The sequence below is a fragment of the Adelges cooleyi genome, unplaced genomic scaffold (genome assembly GCF_023614345.1).
Source record: "Adelges cooleyi isolate 19-005CV unplaced genomic scaffold, UGA_ACOO_1.1 ACOO_flye_CR_arks_rails_tigmint_CR_PRNA_51, whole genome shotgun sequence".
NCBI classification, from domain to species: domain Eukaryota; kingdom Metazoa; phylum Arthropoda; class Insecta; order Hemiptera; family Adelgidae; genus Adelges; species Adelges cooleyi.
In genome coordinates, this window is record NW_026096199.1 from 96508 (window position 1) to 113561 (window position 17054).

General features: G+C 34.8%; 4 protein-coding genes across 4 annotated transcripts; all 4 read right to left on the reverse strand.

The window, feature by feature from the left end:
- Positions 1-2679: 2679 nt before the first annotated feature.
- On the reverse strand, positions 2680-3264 carry LOC126842317 (uncharacterized). The gene has a single exon (XM_050579245.1). The coding sequence runs from the start codon at positions 3262-3264 to the stop codon at positions 2680-2682; it is 585 nt and encodes a 194-aa protein (XP_050435202.1).
- Positions 3265-11197: 7933 nt separating this feature from the next.
- Positions 11198-12148, reverse strand: LOC126842318 (uncharacterized). Its single transcript, XM_050579246.1, has one exon. It carries the CDS (start codon positions 12146-12148, stop codon positions 11198-11200), a length of 951 nt encoding a protein of 316 aa, XP_050435203.1.
- Positions 12149-12365: 217 nt separating this feature from the next.
- On the reverse strand, positions 12366-13219 carry LOC126842319 (uncharacterized). The gene is made up of 2 exons (XM_050579247.1): positions 12469-13219; positions 12366-12415 (listed from the first exon to the last, which is right to left on the reverse strand). The coding sequence occupies exons 1-2, from the start codon at positions 13217-13219 to the stop codon at positions 12366-12368; spliced, it is 801 nt and encodes a 266-aa protein (XP_050435204.1).
- Positions 13220-13310: 91 nt separating this feature from the next.
- Positions 13311-14009, reverse strand: LOC126842321 (uncharacterized). The gene has a single exon (XM_050579248.1). The coding sequence runs from the start codon at positions 14007-14009 to the stop codon at positions 13311-13313; it is 699 nt and encodes a 232-aa protein (XP_050435205.1).
- Between the last annotated feature and the right edge of the window lie 3045 nt (positions 14010-17054).

Consider the following 17054-nt stretch of genomic DNA (forward strand, 5'->3'; position numbering starts at 1 on the left):
TTTAATTAGTTCTCTCAAATCTGTATAGTACTTATCAAATGTCTCATTTTCACTTTGTTTTCTTGTGAAAAATCTGTAATGTTCCATTATATCATTTTTTCTAGGTACACAGTACTCTTCTAGACTTTTAAAAATTGCACTAACCGTTATTTCTTCTAATTTAAACGTGTTATACAATTTAAGTCCGTCTGCTCCTATTAAATTTAACAATCTTGCTACTTGAACTTTTTGATCCTTCTCATATGTCTCATTTGCTGTAAAATATAGTTCTACTTCTTGTTTGAACTGTTTGTAATTTTCATGAAGATTACCCGTTAACTTCAAATATGACGGCTTGTTATACTCCATGATCTGTATCCTTTTTGATCTTAGTTTTCGTAATTATTACGATTATGATTGTATTTATTATAAGTTCAACGACTGCGCCATGTTATGTTTTATACTTGTATCACAATTATTGTAAAAGATAAAGTACCATTTAATTATTTTTGAAAAGAAAATACTTTTTTTTTAAAACATAGCATTACACATGAATTACATATAAGAACTCTGTTATCAAGTACTGTTTTTATTGATAGGCTAATCTTGAACAGTGTTACCACATATCACAACTAATATCTTGGAACGGTCATGAATCTTGTAAAGACCGAATCCAATTTGGCCCATGCCACCACAAAGAACGATTGCTCAATTCATCTGCTGCGATTCCTCTTGAAATTAAATCCGCTGGGTTGTCCTGTGTTAGCACATGTTTTCATTGACTTGGTTGCGACACTTCTCGAATTTGCATTACTCGATTGGACACATATGATTTAAGTGGTAGCTCTGTTTTATCCATGATAAAACTATAGCCGAATCGGTCCAAAGCACTATGTCCTCCTCTCCAATACACAACTGGAGGTGTCTATACTCTTCGAGTATCTCACTTAACATCTCGATCAGTAGAACTGCCGCACATAATTCTAGTCGGTATGGTAGTAAGTCGAATGGGCGCCACCCTTGATTTGGAGGTGTATAATATTGACGTCCAGTCATTTGAATTACATATTTTTGACCGTATATACAAACATGCCCCATGCGCGTGTTGTGACGCATCGCAGAACCCGTGTACACTGATGGCACTGCTTTTCAAACCAACCAATACCTTTCGTGGAATAGACAGATGTTCAATATCTCGATGACTACAATAAAACTTAGTCCACCGCGTTTGAATGTCTGACGAAACTACTGTGTCCCAATCGATTTTCAAGGCCCAAAGTTGTTTTTTATTTATTTTACGCCTGACGGCAATTTACAAGAAAATACATACATGTTAGTAAATAATAAAGATGACAATTAAATTAAAATTATTATTAATAGTATACAGTTAAAAATAGTGAGACGCATGCAAATGAAAGTAAAAATAAACATAGTATCAAAATAAAACATTCTGTGGGCCGAGTCTAAGATTTAATTTATACTTCACTAGGACTAAAAGTTTAGGAGACTGGGGTCCGAGTTAATTATATTCATGGTTCTTTGGATAGGGTCATTACATAAATAGCTTGTTTTCTGAGTGCTGATTTCGAAAACCTGTTTATTTACGGGACTCAATCCTAGGTACATAAAATGTGACTCTATTAAGTAAACGGCTAGCATCGATCTTACCATGAATAGGATAGCCCTGATGTAGTTGTTGCCGACGCATCGAATACCACTCTGGTTTTAGTGGGCAAACTGTCTTCTTTTACCACAGCATGATGAGGCAAATAATAAGTGTACTCCGCTTCAGAAGGGTTAGTTATTAGTTCCATATGTCCCATGTCAATATACTTCTGCATGAACCGTTGGTACTCCGCTGCTAAACCCGGATTTTTAACTAACCTAATGGCTAGAAGTCTTCTCTCCGCCATTCCTCTGGACAGTCCAAGTGCAGTAGGGTTTTGTTTAAATGGCAATCGAACTTCAAAACGCCCGTCGAGTTTACAAGTTTCTTGAAAATAGCGCTCGGCTTCAATTTCTTCTGCCTTCTGGGTAGCTGCCTTTGAGCTGAACTAGGATAGAGCTGCTGCATGATTGATTTAAGAGTTACTACAAGGGTTGTCTACCACAGCTAAATGTGTGATAGGAGTTTTCCCAATGATTATCCAGCCAAGTTTTGTATTGCAGGCCCAAGAACGATTTGACACTGCTACTGATTGCCCACAAAACAATTCATAGAACACATCGGCTCCTAGCAATAGATCTTCTGTTTAGGATCGATCGAAATAAGGATCAGCTAACCTGTCCTTAATGTGTGTTGGCAAAGAAATTTTATTGAGTGCTATTGTTTGTGTTGGCAATGGCCCGGTTATTATTAGTAAAACATACATTTCGACCGTGAAAGTAAAATCACCAAACCTTGACGGACTCGATTTGTTTGCTGTTGTGGTGGTTCTCCCAATACCGGCAACGGCAGTTGTATTGTGAGATACTAGCAATTGCAATCGTCTTCTGCATTGTTCAGTCATAAAACTCAGCTGTGACCCGGAGTCCAACACCGCTCTGCATAGGTGAGGTGTGTTATCTGTGCCCAGAATTTAACAACTGCCGTCTGCGAAGTTCAATAACAGACGGAGTCTTTGCACTAGGTGTATCAAATAATGACCTTATGTGTGATTGAATAATTAAAGAACTGTTTTCATATCTTTCCACCAAGGATTAATACGCTTGCTCGTAGTTGTCTGTTGTAGGTATGTTTTTGACCACCTCCATTGCTGCTCCGGACAAACATAATTTTAAATAATGAAACTTTTGGACATCAGCTAATTTTTTATTATTATGAAACATTGCCTCAAATGAATCTTTAAATTCCGACCAATCTTGCCAGTTACCGTCGAACTTTGGCATTGACACTGGTCGTAACTTCATCGACTCTGTGGAAACACTAACACTGCTATTGGCCGCCTCTGATGGTTGTCTTTTGTGTTTGTGCAATAATTCTAATAGTGCGGCCCTTGTATCACACACTAACTCCATGAACTCTGACCGTACTATTGCTCGAGCGTTTGTTTCAATATCTTCTTCATCTAACGTTTCCACCTCGTCATACGCCTCTATATATTGTTTCAACATCACCGGTATTTGATCAAGTCTTATTTGAATTTGAGAGTGTGTGTTTGTGTTCACATTGAACGCTTCTGAACATCTTTTGAAAGCCTTGATATCGGCAACACTTGTGGCTCTCTTTCTATTTGCTAGTCGATAGGCTCTACTTTCTACTACCGAGGTTGTAGAATTAGTCATTATGACTCGTTCAACAAAAATTCAAAACCAACCAAGAGAAATACTGAGCACAGAACACTAAAACGAGACACTAAATTTGTCTTTAAAATTTAACATTAATCAAATTTGTAATTATTATATTATTTGAATGAGAGAAAAACATAAATAAAATAATAAATACCAAGGTAAAATTATGTTGATAATGCGAAAAAATTATCACAACTTGAACTCTGTTCAAAAACACTAAACTATAATTATACACAACAAACAAAGAAGATGTAATGGACTGCCAAAACTATAGAGGTATATCCTTACTTAACACATCGTATAAAGTTCTCACTAACATAATTTGAAATAGACTGAAACCACCGTATGTTAAAGAGATAGTAGGAGTATACCAAGCAGGTTTTACAGCTGGAAAATCCACGACTGACCAAATACATGTTATCAAACAAATAACCGAAAAGAGTCATGAATTTGATAAAGATGTGTACCTGTTATTTATGGATTTCAAACAAGCCTATGACTCGATAGCTAGAAGTACGCTATGGAACGTAATGGTCCATTTTGGAATACCAGCTAAAGTCGTTAGGATGGTGAAAGCATATATATTTATAGATAACCGTATCCTATTCTCCGTAAATGTAGTTATGAAACTTTTTACACGATTCAGTAACAGCTAAAAATTCCTTTTCGATTTGAGCCTAAGACTTCTCGGTATCAGTTAAAGAACGAGAAAAATATGATAATATTTTTATGCTGCATAAGACAACAACCTATTGCCTCCTGTGACGCATCACACTGGATCTCTATAGGAAACTTGGGGTCATATGTAACTTACTACTGTGACTTCTGCAATAAGGTTCTTAATATTATTAAAAGAGTCATCATGAACCCTATTCCAATCCCAAACCACATCTTTCTTTAACAGCTCTCTTAGGGAACTTGAAATTTCTGCTAAATTAGGAATAAGCTCTCTAACATAATTTATGATTCCCAATATCATCTGCAATTCTTTTTTATTATTTGGTTTTTTTAAATGAATTATTGACTCTATTCGATCTTTGTCTGGCTTAATCCCTTCCTGATTGAAAAGAAAACCAATATATTTTACCTCTTTGACACATAACTGCAACTTATTCACATTAAATTTAATGTTTAATAATCTTGCCCGCTCAATAACTTTATCTAATATTATGTCATGCTCTTCCTTACTTTGAGCACAATCAAGCAAATCATCAAAGTACAACACAACCCCTTTGATATCACCAAAATACCTATGCATTAGTTTTTGAAAAATTTCAGGAGCTGATGACACTCCAAATGCTAATCTTTTAAATTTATAAATACCAAATGGTGTACTAAAACAAAACAACTTACTAGATGCATCATCTAAGATAATATGATAAAAACCACTTTTAACATCTAAGACACTGAAAATGTATTTATTTGTTAGCTCTTTTTTAATCTCCTCTAACGATGGTATTTGATATACCTCTCTTACAATATATTTATTTAGCTCAGAGGGATCTAGACATATGCGAAAAGTTTTGTCTTGTTTCTCAACTACTACTAGATTACTTACCCACTCACAAGGCTCATTTACTTCTGTTATGATATTCTGGTCAACTAATTCATTTATGTTTCTCTCAATTTATCTTTTATAGCATAAGGTACACTTCTTGCAGGGCATATTTTAGGTATAGCTTCTTTACTCAATTTAATAGCTACCTGGTCTGGAAACTAACCCATTCCGGTAAAAACATCAATATTTTTTATTTCGTTTTAAAAATTTAATTTACTATAATGTATTTATTTTACTGTCGAATAATATCGTTAGTGTCAACTACTACATAACTTTACTTTAATGTTAGCCAAATTTACCACTACTTTACCAACAGGCTTAATAATAAAACCTCCAAATGCCTCAATTTTTAAAATAATATAGTAATGAATAAATACCATTAATGTTTTAATTTAATATTATAAATAAAATATCTTAAAATTTAAAAGTAATCTCCGTATTTTTTTTAAAACATGTATTTAGCCAAGGACCCACCATAGAATTCTTTTTTACGTTTATAAGATGGTAAGGAACTTTTTGCATGTCACCAAGTATGAGTTGGTATAGAGTCGCTATAAAGATTCAGAAATGTTTTTTATTTATTTATTATTCAAATAAGATATATACAATGTGTAAAATAAGCACATAAGATAAGCGTAGAAAGAAATTACATGAATAAAGTTTTTAAAGAAATAAATCACTTCCCATGATTTTTTAAAATTTTTATATTTATATTTAAATTGACTTAATTATACATTGTTATTAAATAATATTATTAGAAAGCAGATCCCGGCACCACTTTCGTTTTAAACATCTGGGTGGGTCTCCAGGTATGGTCAAGGTTGAAAGGTTATTTATTAAAGGATTAGAGTGGAAGAGTAATTTATTGTGGAATCTTTTATAGAATGAAATGGCTTCTTCGTGGCCCGTGAATATCATAATGGAGTGTATAATTAGAAATATAAGGAGCTGCACCGTGCAATGCAATTCATTTTCTTAAAGCTATATTTTGAAAACATTGGATTTTTTTAGCATTTCCCCATAGCTGAAGGCCTGAAGTCCATATGGGTTTTATAAATTAGAAGTTTAGTATTAATGCCTGTAAATTTATTGTTTATGGTTAATGATTTGAGAAACCGCAGACGGTTATTCAAAGATGAGCGTTTAATATTATATGCTGAGACCGCGTGAGTCGCTTATCAAGTGTGAGACCGAGGTACTTGACAAAGGAAGAGGAAGGGATTTGTACTCCGTATGGGGAAACACCAGGACGAGGAAGAAGTCTTAGAGTAAAGGTAGTATGAACTGATTTTTATTGATTAATTTTAAGTCTCTATTTTGTGTACCAGTCTTCCATTAAATGAAGATGATTTTGCAAATTATCAGATGCAATCTGAGGGTGATAATTGCAGGACAAAATGACTTTGTCGTCAGCATAATCTGCGGCAATTGTATTTGGAGTTGTGGGTTGATCTGAGGCATAAACATTGTTAAGGACTGGAAATAGAATACTTTCTATAGATAGAATACTCCCGCATTTATAGAGGCTATATCGTATAATGTGGAACCAAGACGGATTTTGAAAAAACGATCTGTTAAGTAAGATTTAAAAAACGGGAAGTAGGATGTAAAAAAAATGTTTAATTTGTACAGGGTGATTAACTAAAAGTCCAGCTACACCTCGCAAAATAATAATTAAGAGTAAACTTAAAATGTATCAACAAAAGTTAGGAGACTGTAAACTAAAATAAAAACTCTTAAAGATTTATTAGTAGAACTTAAAAATAAAGGGTTGATCGAAAATAATCCATGTGATGTTCTTGAAAATGAATTTAATAACATTCAACTTGAAATTTAAAAAAAATGAACTGGTTAATAAAAAAAGAAAACTCATTGGTTGTGTTTATATTGATGAGATAAACAAATTTGCTCTTACTCTTAATTACTATTCGCCAAAGGCTTATATATGTTGTCGGTTAGTATCAGCTATTGACTATATATAGTATGCGTTGTTTACGCTATGTGCTGTGTTTGGTAACCCCTTGTCGTATAAATTTAAAACTTAAATATCAGGTCAATAAATTTTTTTTTTTTTTTTACTTCAACCTAATATGATCCATTGAAACTAAATTTATTATTTAGGCATATTATAAAAAAAAAAGTCAAATTAATTCAGCAGAGGTAATAAATAGAAGAAATTAAGAGGTTAATAATACTAAATTTATAAATGTTGTTAGGACTTAGAATATGTAAGATGGTTGTTCATTAGTTGATAGTTGATCTTCTTCCAACAACTCGCAGCAATTTTCTACATATGAATCAATTTCTTTAAAATTTTAGTTTTTTTAAGTTCCTTGATCGAAGACATAACCTAACTAATATCCTAATCAAGTATCTTTTCCATATTAATTTTAAAATTGACAAGTTTCATATAATAGAGCAAAAACTATTTTGATGTGTAAACATCTTTACGCGGGGTACAATGTTTTAAGTAGGAGTAAATTTGTGCTAATACCAGAAGTAGAGCTGGCGGATGTGAATTTGACCGGTAAACGCGGAAGTAAACATTTCGGATATATGTCCAATGGTACCAGCAGTGTATGTTAAATGTTCACATCCGACAATGCCGCACTATACGCGTAGCTGTACAACAAACTTTTTACCAACAACATTTCAAAGCTAGGCTAGGCAAGACTAGGCTAAGCTAGCCTAGTCTGTTCCGCATGTGGTTGATCACTGTATATTATAAATATCCTATCAACGCATCTTACCCTAGTACCAACAATTTACAATCTGTTTTCAATTAATTATATAAACTTAAATAGTTCAAGAATAAACAGCACCACATCACAAAATAGTTTCCATGAGAGTTAAGAAAACTGAAGTGTTTTTAGGATATTTTTTTCAAAAATGTTTCATTATATAATATAACATACTATTTGGTTTTTTAAGAGGAAGAGTGGCCAGTGGGTAGGCACAGTGTGTTAGCACTCAATGTCGCTAGTTCGACGCTCGATACAGGCGCTCCATTTGCCGGTCGAGCAATCGCCAAAAGAGCTGCCATCTTCCTTAGCGGCAACGGACTGACGACCCGTCTCGGACAGCGAATCTGTCCAAAAAACCATCATTCCATGATGGCAGCATTGGGCCTAAAAGACCTGTTAGGCTGATGATGTAATTTGGCTTATAATCAGAACATCATGTAACAATTTTGTTTGCAGGTAAAATAACAACCGATGCATACTACAACCATTAATATGTAATTTGTATGGTACACTTTAACTGTGTAAGTTCACGTTGTGTATTGTGTGTGAGAATTGAGAAGAACACTTTCATATGTATGCCGTTAAGTTATAGGCTATAGGTGAAATATAAACTTCAAATGAGCAATATTATATTATTGTGGTCCGGTGTCGTCATGTTTTGTACGGATATTGTGATCATATTATCGTTTTACTATAATCATTTATTACCGCAAAAGTGGTTTAGGTAATTTCGTCTAATTTACAGTCTACTGATACGATATGTGAACGGATGACGGTTGTATGAGGTGTCTTTGTGGGAGATGGTAAACTGCACCAAAATGACCCTTTTCATAAACTGATATATCTGATACACAAGCTGCGACAATTTATTTTATATACCTACTATAATATATACATACCGATACGAATGCTATCTTATAACATATTTTATTGTAGAACTATGGTGTGCACGTAAAAGGAATAAACTCAGTAAAGTTGTAAAAATTAAAATGAAAAAACAATTTTAAAATATGAAATTGAAAAATGTTATTATTTAACTAACATTAAAAATGATTGTACATCTAATAGATTATACTGTCTAAGAAAATTAAAAATTGAAATAATAATACATTCATTGTTTACATTTAATCTAATTTATTTAATATTTTGTTGTTTATACTTAACATACTTTTTTCGAAAATTCGTATCTTCAAATCGGTTTATCTTCTTTCTTTTTTCTGTCACTTTTCGTTAGTAAATTTGTATTTTTGTGTTATTATTTTACTTCGTTGTTGTATTACACCTTCTTCTGCACTTCTGATTTTTATTTATGTGTCAACTTGAACATCCTGTATAGCATCTATATATTATGATTTCTTTACCTATACTATATGTTAATGTATATACGACGTATATTATATTATATAGTAGGTATATAAAATAAATTGTCGCAGTTTGTACACTGAACTATAAACAGTATATTAGTTCAGTGAGTTTGTAGAATGTTGAATTTTTTTTTGCCGCATTTTACATACCAGCTATATAGAAATAGGGTCATTTTGGCCCATTTTACATACAGCCGTCTTTGTTTCCGAGCAGGTAGATAAAGAATCGATTGTCCATATACCTACCTAAATGAAAAAAACGTTGACACCAATAACCGCACACTTGTAATAAAATACAGGGCAAAACCGCACATTTTTGGTAGGTTAAAATCGCACACATTTAGTAGGTTAAAACCGCACACTTTTAAAAATTGCTGTATCCAAAAACCGCACATGGTATAATGATGTATAAACTATTATTTATTATTTATATATGTATTCAAAGAACATTTTTTAGGTACAATTTATATGTTGAAAAATTTAAGATTTAACAACATTTAAACAAGTGGTCTTAAAAATAAACCCAAATTAATTCAAAATGACGTATTAACAATTTTAAAATGTGCCTATTAACTAACTTTTTTTGTTTTTCAATTGGAAGGACAATATTTTGAATTCCCTTATGGTACTGGTTCTGGTACTCCACTAAATGTTTTTTGTTCAGCATTATGAATAGCTATCTCAAAATCTAGGTGGATAATGTTAAAGTTTATAACTTATCCTAACTCCATATATAAATGTTGAATATTGGTCCACATTTTTAAATAACACAATTCAGATTTCGAAGGCAATGTATTAAAGGGAAAAAATAATTCCTGCTCCATCCGTGTATATTATACTTGAACGGGCCGGGGGCGGACAATAGTAGGCCACTTACCCGGTTACCAATTGCCTTACACTTACCGATCAGTGCTGTGTGGGTAGTGGGGTAAATAGTCTCACTGGAAGTGTGAGGGATCGCCTACACAAGACCAGTGAGCTATGTGGTGCAAAAGTGTGTTTAGTGTGTATAGTGTGGATGTGTAGGAAACTTAAAACTATAACTAAAAACTAAATAAATAAAACTCAAACTCGATGATAATAATAATAATAATAATATTCAATAAAATGCTATAATAAGTAATAATAAATAATTAGCCCTTTTGGCTCAAGATACAATTGTGAATAAAATTCACAAACACAAATAAATAATTAGTATAAAAAAAAGAATTGGTAAGCTAAAAAGAAATTAATTGCCCTTTTGGCACAATAATAAATTAATCTGGTCTGTGAATAATAATTCACAAACACAAATAAATAATTAATATAGTAATGACTAGATTAAAAGGTAAGGTTAAGTGAGTGCTTAAAGCTTATGACGTTAAAAGTATTTTGATAACTAAGGTGGTTATTAGAACAACAAAAATTATTCACAAATACAAATATTGACTAGATTGAACCCTTATGGCTAACTAGCAATATAGAAGGTACGATTAACCTTATGTCTATCGCCCTAACTTGTATTTAGTAAATGAGATCAAAATATGTTCTAATAATTCACAGTAGTTAACTAAAATACAAATAAAACAAACTCAATAAAATATGGTATAAATAAAAAGTACTCACAAACCGAAGAACTGCAAACCGCTGGCCAGGGCTGCTACCTAAACCTAAATAATACTAGACACAAAGTAAAGTGAACAACAAAACAAAAATATTAAAATAGTTTTTTGTCCTTATGACAACTCAATAATGCCCTTATGGCTTAAAAATACAATAATAAACAATTTTTTGTCCTTATGACAACTCAATAATGCCCTTATGGCTTAAAAATACAATAATAAACAATCTTTTGTCCTTAAGACAATAATAATAAAAAATCACAGTGCCCTTATGGCTTAAAAATACTATAATAACACTTAAAACTAAAAAACACTGAAGAAAAACACACAAAAAAGTCTAGATTAATATTATACTTTAAAATTCACAAGAATGCAACAAGTGCACTACTAACACTGATAATACGGGCGTGGCACATTTGTTTACATAGTATAACCCGGTGCGTATATGTGTGTGTGTGTGTGTGTGTGTGTGTGAACAGCTGACCGGTAGTAATGCCAGTATAGATCGTGCGGAGTAAGGCGGAGTGGTGTGGACGGCCGCGACAACCAAGATAAGAAGGCATCTGTATCATTGGCGATAACCGGCATAGAATTGCGCTCCATTACCTGTTATAGCCTCAACATCCTCCCCCGTTGAAACCTTAAGTTTCAACCACAATACTATTCATCTTGGTTGTCTTCTGACTCGATTGGCAGTCGACAGAGTTTTACGGCGGGCCGACGGAGTTCATTATTATTGGCAGTTTTTAATGTGACTACTCGAACTGTGCCATCTTTCCCTGGGTGTAGTTGCACTACTCGTCCTAGCTTCCACTTTGTTGGTGGAGTACAGTCCTCTTTTATAATAACCACGTCTCCAACTACTAGGTCCTTTTTCTGGTAAGTCCACTTGCCTCGCACCTGAAGTTGTGGTAGATATTCGGCATGCCATCGCCTCCAGAAGCTTTGCATTAAGCCTTGCACAAAGCGCCAACGACGTAGATGTTGAACGTCCTCTTCGGGTATGTTCGCTTCTGGTGGTATCATCATTGGGCCACCAATTAAGAAATGAGCTGGGGTGATTGCTTCCGCTTCTGAAGGGTCACTGTTAAGCGGTGTCATAGGCCGAGAGTTAACGCACGCTTCCACCTGGCACAACAACGTGGTTAACTCTCCTAAAGTTAGACGAGCATCCTTTATCACGCGTGTTAAGTGGAACTTTGTCGTCTTTACTGCGCTCTCCCACAAACCACCGAAATGAGGGGCGGATGGTGGGTTGAAATGCCACTCTACTCCCTCTTTTGCCATCTTGTCGTCGATACCAGCTAAACAAGGACTTAGCTCTTTTTGTGCTCCCACAAAATTCGTGCCGTTGTCGCTGTAGATTTTAGTGCACTTGCCTCGACGTGCCATGAACCGTCGCAGGCTAGCAATAAATGCACTACTCGTGAGATCTTCCACAGGCTCTAAGTGGACAGCTCTTGTAGAGAAACAAACGTACACTGCGATCCATGCTTTCCTGCCACTTACTCGGCGTACTCCACTTCTAATGATGAGCGGTCCCGCAAAATCTACGCCACTTATAGCAAACGGCCTACTGCACTGAACTCGATCCCGTGGTAATGGAGCCATAATTGGTTGTAGCATAGTTGGCTTGACGCGTATGCACCTTACACACTTATGCGCCACGGAGCGTGCCATCACCCGGCCTCTTAATGGCCAATAGCGCCTTCTCATTTCAGCCAGCATGCTTTGAGGACCACCGTGCAGCAATTCCTTGTGTGTATACTCCATTAACAATCGAGTTACCTTGTGGCTAGGTGGTAAGACAATAGGGTGTCTCTGCGTATCAGGTATGTTGGCATTCTTCAACCGTCCTCCTACCAGAATGAGTCCATCCTTCAAAAATGGGTGCAAACATCTTAGCTTACTCCGAGTCGGCAACTCCTTACCGTTTTGTAGCGCCCGAAGTTCCTCCGGAAAAGCCTCTGTCTGAACTCTTCTCAATATTGAAGACTCGGCTCTTCGCAACTCACTCACCGTTAGATAACTGGTTTCATGAACAACCTTTGAGAATCGCGGCCACTGATAGTCGATGAAGCGCCAGAGCCAAGCGGTTGCTCTTTTTAATCGGCTCCACTCCGAATGATGTAGTAGCATGTCCATTTCTGGCACTATCATGCCAGTTAAAGCTAACCGAATTGTTCGCAGTTCAGGCACGTCGTCCTCTGCCATCCTTACGTTTGCGATACGTGGCCAACCACTCTCGTCTTCCGAAAGCCAGCTCGGGCCCGTCCACCATATGTTGTTGTCGACTAATTCCTGTGGCCTTAGACCTCTAGAGACAACGTCTGCAGGATTCTCATCGGTTCTCACATGTCGCCATTGCTCCGCAGTCGATACCTCAAGTATTTGAACGACTCTGTTAGCCACGTATGCCTTTAATCTACTAGAATCACTATTCAGCCAACCGAGTACAATCATGGAATCTGTCCAGAGTTTAAATGATTGCACATCTATTTTCCATGACTCTGCAACCTTGTATGCTAATTGCACTAACAGTACTGCTCCATTTAGCTCCAATCTAGGAATAGTCACTCCTTTAAGTGGAGCAACTCGAGTCTTTGAACACAAAAGCTGTGCATGCCATTTCCCGTCATAGCCTAATGAACGAACATAAATGCAGGCACCATAGGCTTCCATAGATGCGTCACAGAATCCATGTAACTCAACTAAGGCGTTAGCATTGTAAATACATTTTCGGGGAATAGATAATTCCTTAAGCTTTTCTAACTCAGAGTAATAATTCGTTTATTGTCTCAGAGGATGCTTCTTCGACTTGAGGACAGTCGAGTATGGACTGAATATGTGACTGTATCACCAGGCTTTGATTGTCAAATCTTTGTATTAACCGCCTGACAACAGTTTCGTAATTGGCGTCACTAACAGGAATTGAGCGCACTAAATCCAATGCTGATCCTTCTAAACACGAACGCAGATAGAAGAACTTTTGAGCAACTGAGTATGCGTCATCATTGTGCACCATAGCTTTAAAGACGTCATAAAAGGACGACCACTTTTGAATATCGCCATCAAACTTGGGTAAAGGAATTGGCGCTAATTGAACTCGAGCCGGAACGTATGTGCCACCGTACGATTGATTGTGGCCCGTTGTATTTAATCCCTTTTCTTGATTGATAATTTCTTGGATTTGTGATCGTATTGCAAAATATTCACTTTCAAATCTATCCCTTTCCAACTCAGCTTCTTCAGTGTCATCAGAATCAATAAGTTCAATTTCGCATTGAATACCATCAAACTTACGATTTATTTGAGGAAGCTCTTCCTGTCTGAACTCCAGTAGTGATAAAGCTTGTTCGGATGGATCGAATTTTGAAATAAATGTTCGAACGCGCGTAAGTGAAGCTTTAACAACGCCTCGTTTTCGTTTTAATTCTGTCAACAGTTTTTGTGCGTTTTCGTCTAGTACCATTTTGATGAATTAGAACGATGCAGAATAATATCGAAAAACACAGATTTTAAATACCAAACAAGACAAAAAAAAATAATATAAAATAATAACGAAATTGAAGTACCCAAATTGGTTAGTTACTCAGTCTCAAATTAAATCACTCAATTTTACTATTACTTTTTTATTTACTAAAGAAATTTAATCAAAAACACTATTAAATTTGGTAACGCGTTTCCAAGAGTTTACTAAAATTCACAAAATAACTCAATAGAAATGATTCAACACACAAAATGAAATTCAAAATTGAACAACAAAACACAGAACACTAGAACGGTATAAAAAATAAAAAATATCACGTCGAGGTCACCAAAATGAACGGGCCGGGGGCGGACAATAGTAGGCCACTTACCCGGTTACCAATTGCCTTACACTTACCGATCAGTGCTGTGTGGGTAGTGGGGTAAATAGTCTCACTGGAAGTGTGAGGGATCGCCTACACAAGACCAGTGAGCTATGTGGTGCAAAAGTGTGTTTAGTGTGTATAGTGTGGATGTGTAGGAAACTTAAAACTATAACTAAAAACTAAATAAATAAAACTCAAACTCGATGATAATAATAATAATAATAATATTCAATAAAATGCTATAATAAGTAAATAAATAATTAGCCCTTTTGGCTCAAGATACAATTGTGAATAAAATTCACAAACACAAATAAATAATTAGTATAAAAAAAAAAATTGGTAAGCTAAAAAGAAATTAATTGCCCTTTTGGCACAATAATAAATTAATCTGGTCTGTGAATAATAATTCACAAACACAAATAAATAATTAATATAGTAATGACTAGATTAAAAGGTAAGGTTAAGTGAGTGCTTAAAGCTTATGACGTTAAAAGTATTTTGATAACTAAGGTGGTTATTAGAACAACAAAAATTATTCACAAATACAAATATTGACTAGATTGAACCCTTATGGCTAACTAGCAATATAGAAGGTACGATTAACCTTATGTCTATCGCCCTAACTTGTATTTAGTAAATGAGATCAAAATATGTTCTAATAATTCACAGTAGTTAACTAAAATACAAATAAAACAAACTCAATAAAATATGGTATAAATAAAAAGTACTCACAAACCGAAGAACTGCAAACCGCTGGCCAGGGCTGCTACCTAAACCTAAATAATACTAGACACAAAGTAAAGTGAACAACAAAACAAAAATATTAAAATAGTTTTTTGTCCTTATGACAACTCAATAATGCCCTTATGGCTTAAAAATACAATAATAAACAATTTTTTGTCCTTATGACAACTCAATAATGCCCTTATGGCTTAAAAATACAATAATAAACAATCTTTTGTCCTTAAGACAATAATAATAAAAAATCACAGTGCCCTTATGGCTTAAAAATACTATAATAACACTTAAAACTAAAAAACACTGAAGAAAAACACACAAAAAAGTCTAGATTAATATTATACTTTAAAATTCACAAGAATGCAACAAGTGCACTACTAACACTGATAATACGGGCGTGGCACATTTGTTTACATAGTATAACCCGGTGCGTATATGTGTGTGTGTGTGTGTGTGTGTGTGTGAACAGCTGACCGGTAGTAATGCCAGTATAGATCGTGCGGAGTAAGGCGGAGTGGTGTGGACGGCCGCGACAACCAAGATAAGAAGGCATCTGTATCATTGGCGATAACCGGCATAGAATTGCGCTCCATTACCTGTTATAGCCTCAACAATACTGTTGATAAAAATATTTTGGTTTATATGTAAAACTACTGTCAGCTAAATATTCATCATAAAGATTAAATAAAAATTCAATATTTACACATTGGTCATTTTTTCGTTTTGGCAGGTTGAAATATTGTAATTTAAAACAAAATTTAGAGCATCTTCCAAAGTTTTCAGTTGTACCACTTTTTACCCAATATAAGTGTGCAGTATTTGGCTAAATAATGTACCTACCTGGCAACCGATAAAGTGTGTGGTTTTGGTCTACCGACCTTATTGGGGTTGAAATCATAAGTGTGCGGTCCTTTACTGCAACCAAAAAAAATTGTGTCATTATTATCGATGGAGATCTCAGATCAATATTATTATTAAATAGCAAAATAGAAGTGCTACTGCTGTTAAAACAGCAAACTATTGATTTAAAATTAAAATCTCTACAAAGTCATAGCAAGCAAACAGATTTTCATTTATTGAAAAATGTAGTAAAATATGTACCTACAATTATAGGAAAAATGAATTTTCAAAATAAAATGAGCGTCTCGCATCAGTTGGATCACCCTGTACATAGTCAACGCCCCGCATTGCCAGAACCTTTTTTTTTCTTTTTGCTACAACTAAGTTGGTATAATATTATGGTTATGGTAATTTATTGAAAACAAACTGCTGTGTGAAATAATCGTGATTCGCGTCGCCGACAACAGCTGAATGGTGCAGCTGCCACTACCACCATCGCACAGATCAGCCACCCCGCCCATCGCCAACTGTTATATAGGGGGAAAATTCAATGTTCAAGTAGGACTAGACAAGTCCACCTAACGGTGACTTTATATTCGAATCGGCGTAAAAAAAACACTATAATACGGTTTAAAAAAGGGTGCCCGGTATAGTACGTTTGTTTACATTTCCTAGTCCCTCCAAAAAAATTGTTTACACTATTTGTCGTTAAAAAGTTATTTACTCTTCGAAGGAGGTTAAAAATAAAATAAGCTAGAATAAGCACTAAAAAAAAATGATTTACAAAATATTTCAAAAAATGTTGTACGATATTTTTTTCTTCAAAGCAAAATGTCCATCAAAGAATTCTAAAGCCCTTATGGCCATGCAAGTTCACAAGAAAACGTGGGTCATCGTGATTATCATTACTTTATTATAATACAGGCTGACTGGTACCAATACGCCTTCACCCTTAGAACGTATTGACAGGTGTCTGCTCGATGAAGTTTAAACTTATTTTCCAAATCAGTTTCCAAACCATAAAATTCTGTATTTTTACATTGTAATAATATAAGTATTATAGGCGTCACTCTTACACAATAACA

Coding starts and splice junctions, on each gene's coding strand:
- LOC126842317 (XM_050579245.1), bottom strand. CDS start 3,264: ATGACTAATTCTACAACCTCGGTAGTAGAAAGTAGAGCCTATCGACTA.
- LOC126842318 (XM_050579246.1), bottom strand. CDS start 12,148: ATGGCTCCATTACCACGGGATCGAGTTCAGTGCAGTAGGCCGTTTGCT.
- LOC126842319 (XM_050579247.1), bottom strand. CDS start 13,219: ATGGAAGCCTATGGTGCCTGCATTTATGTTCGTTCATTAGGCTATGAC. Junction 12,416..12,468: donor ACTTCGGGCGCTACAAAACG/GTAAGGAGTTGC, acceptor CCATTTTTGAAG/GATGGACTCATTCTGGTAGG.
- LOC126842321 (XM_050579248.1), bottom strand. CDS start 14,009: ATGGTACTAGACGAAAACGCACAAAAACTGTTGACAGAATTAAAACGA.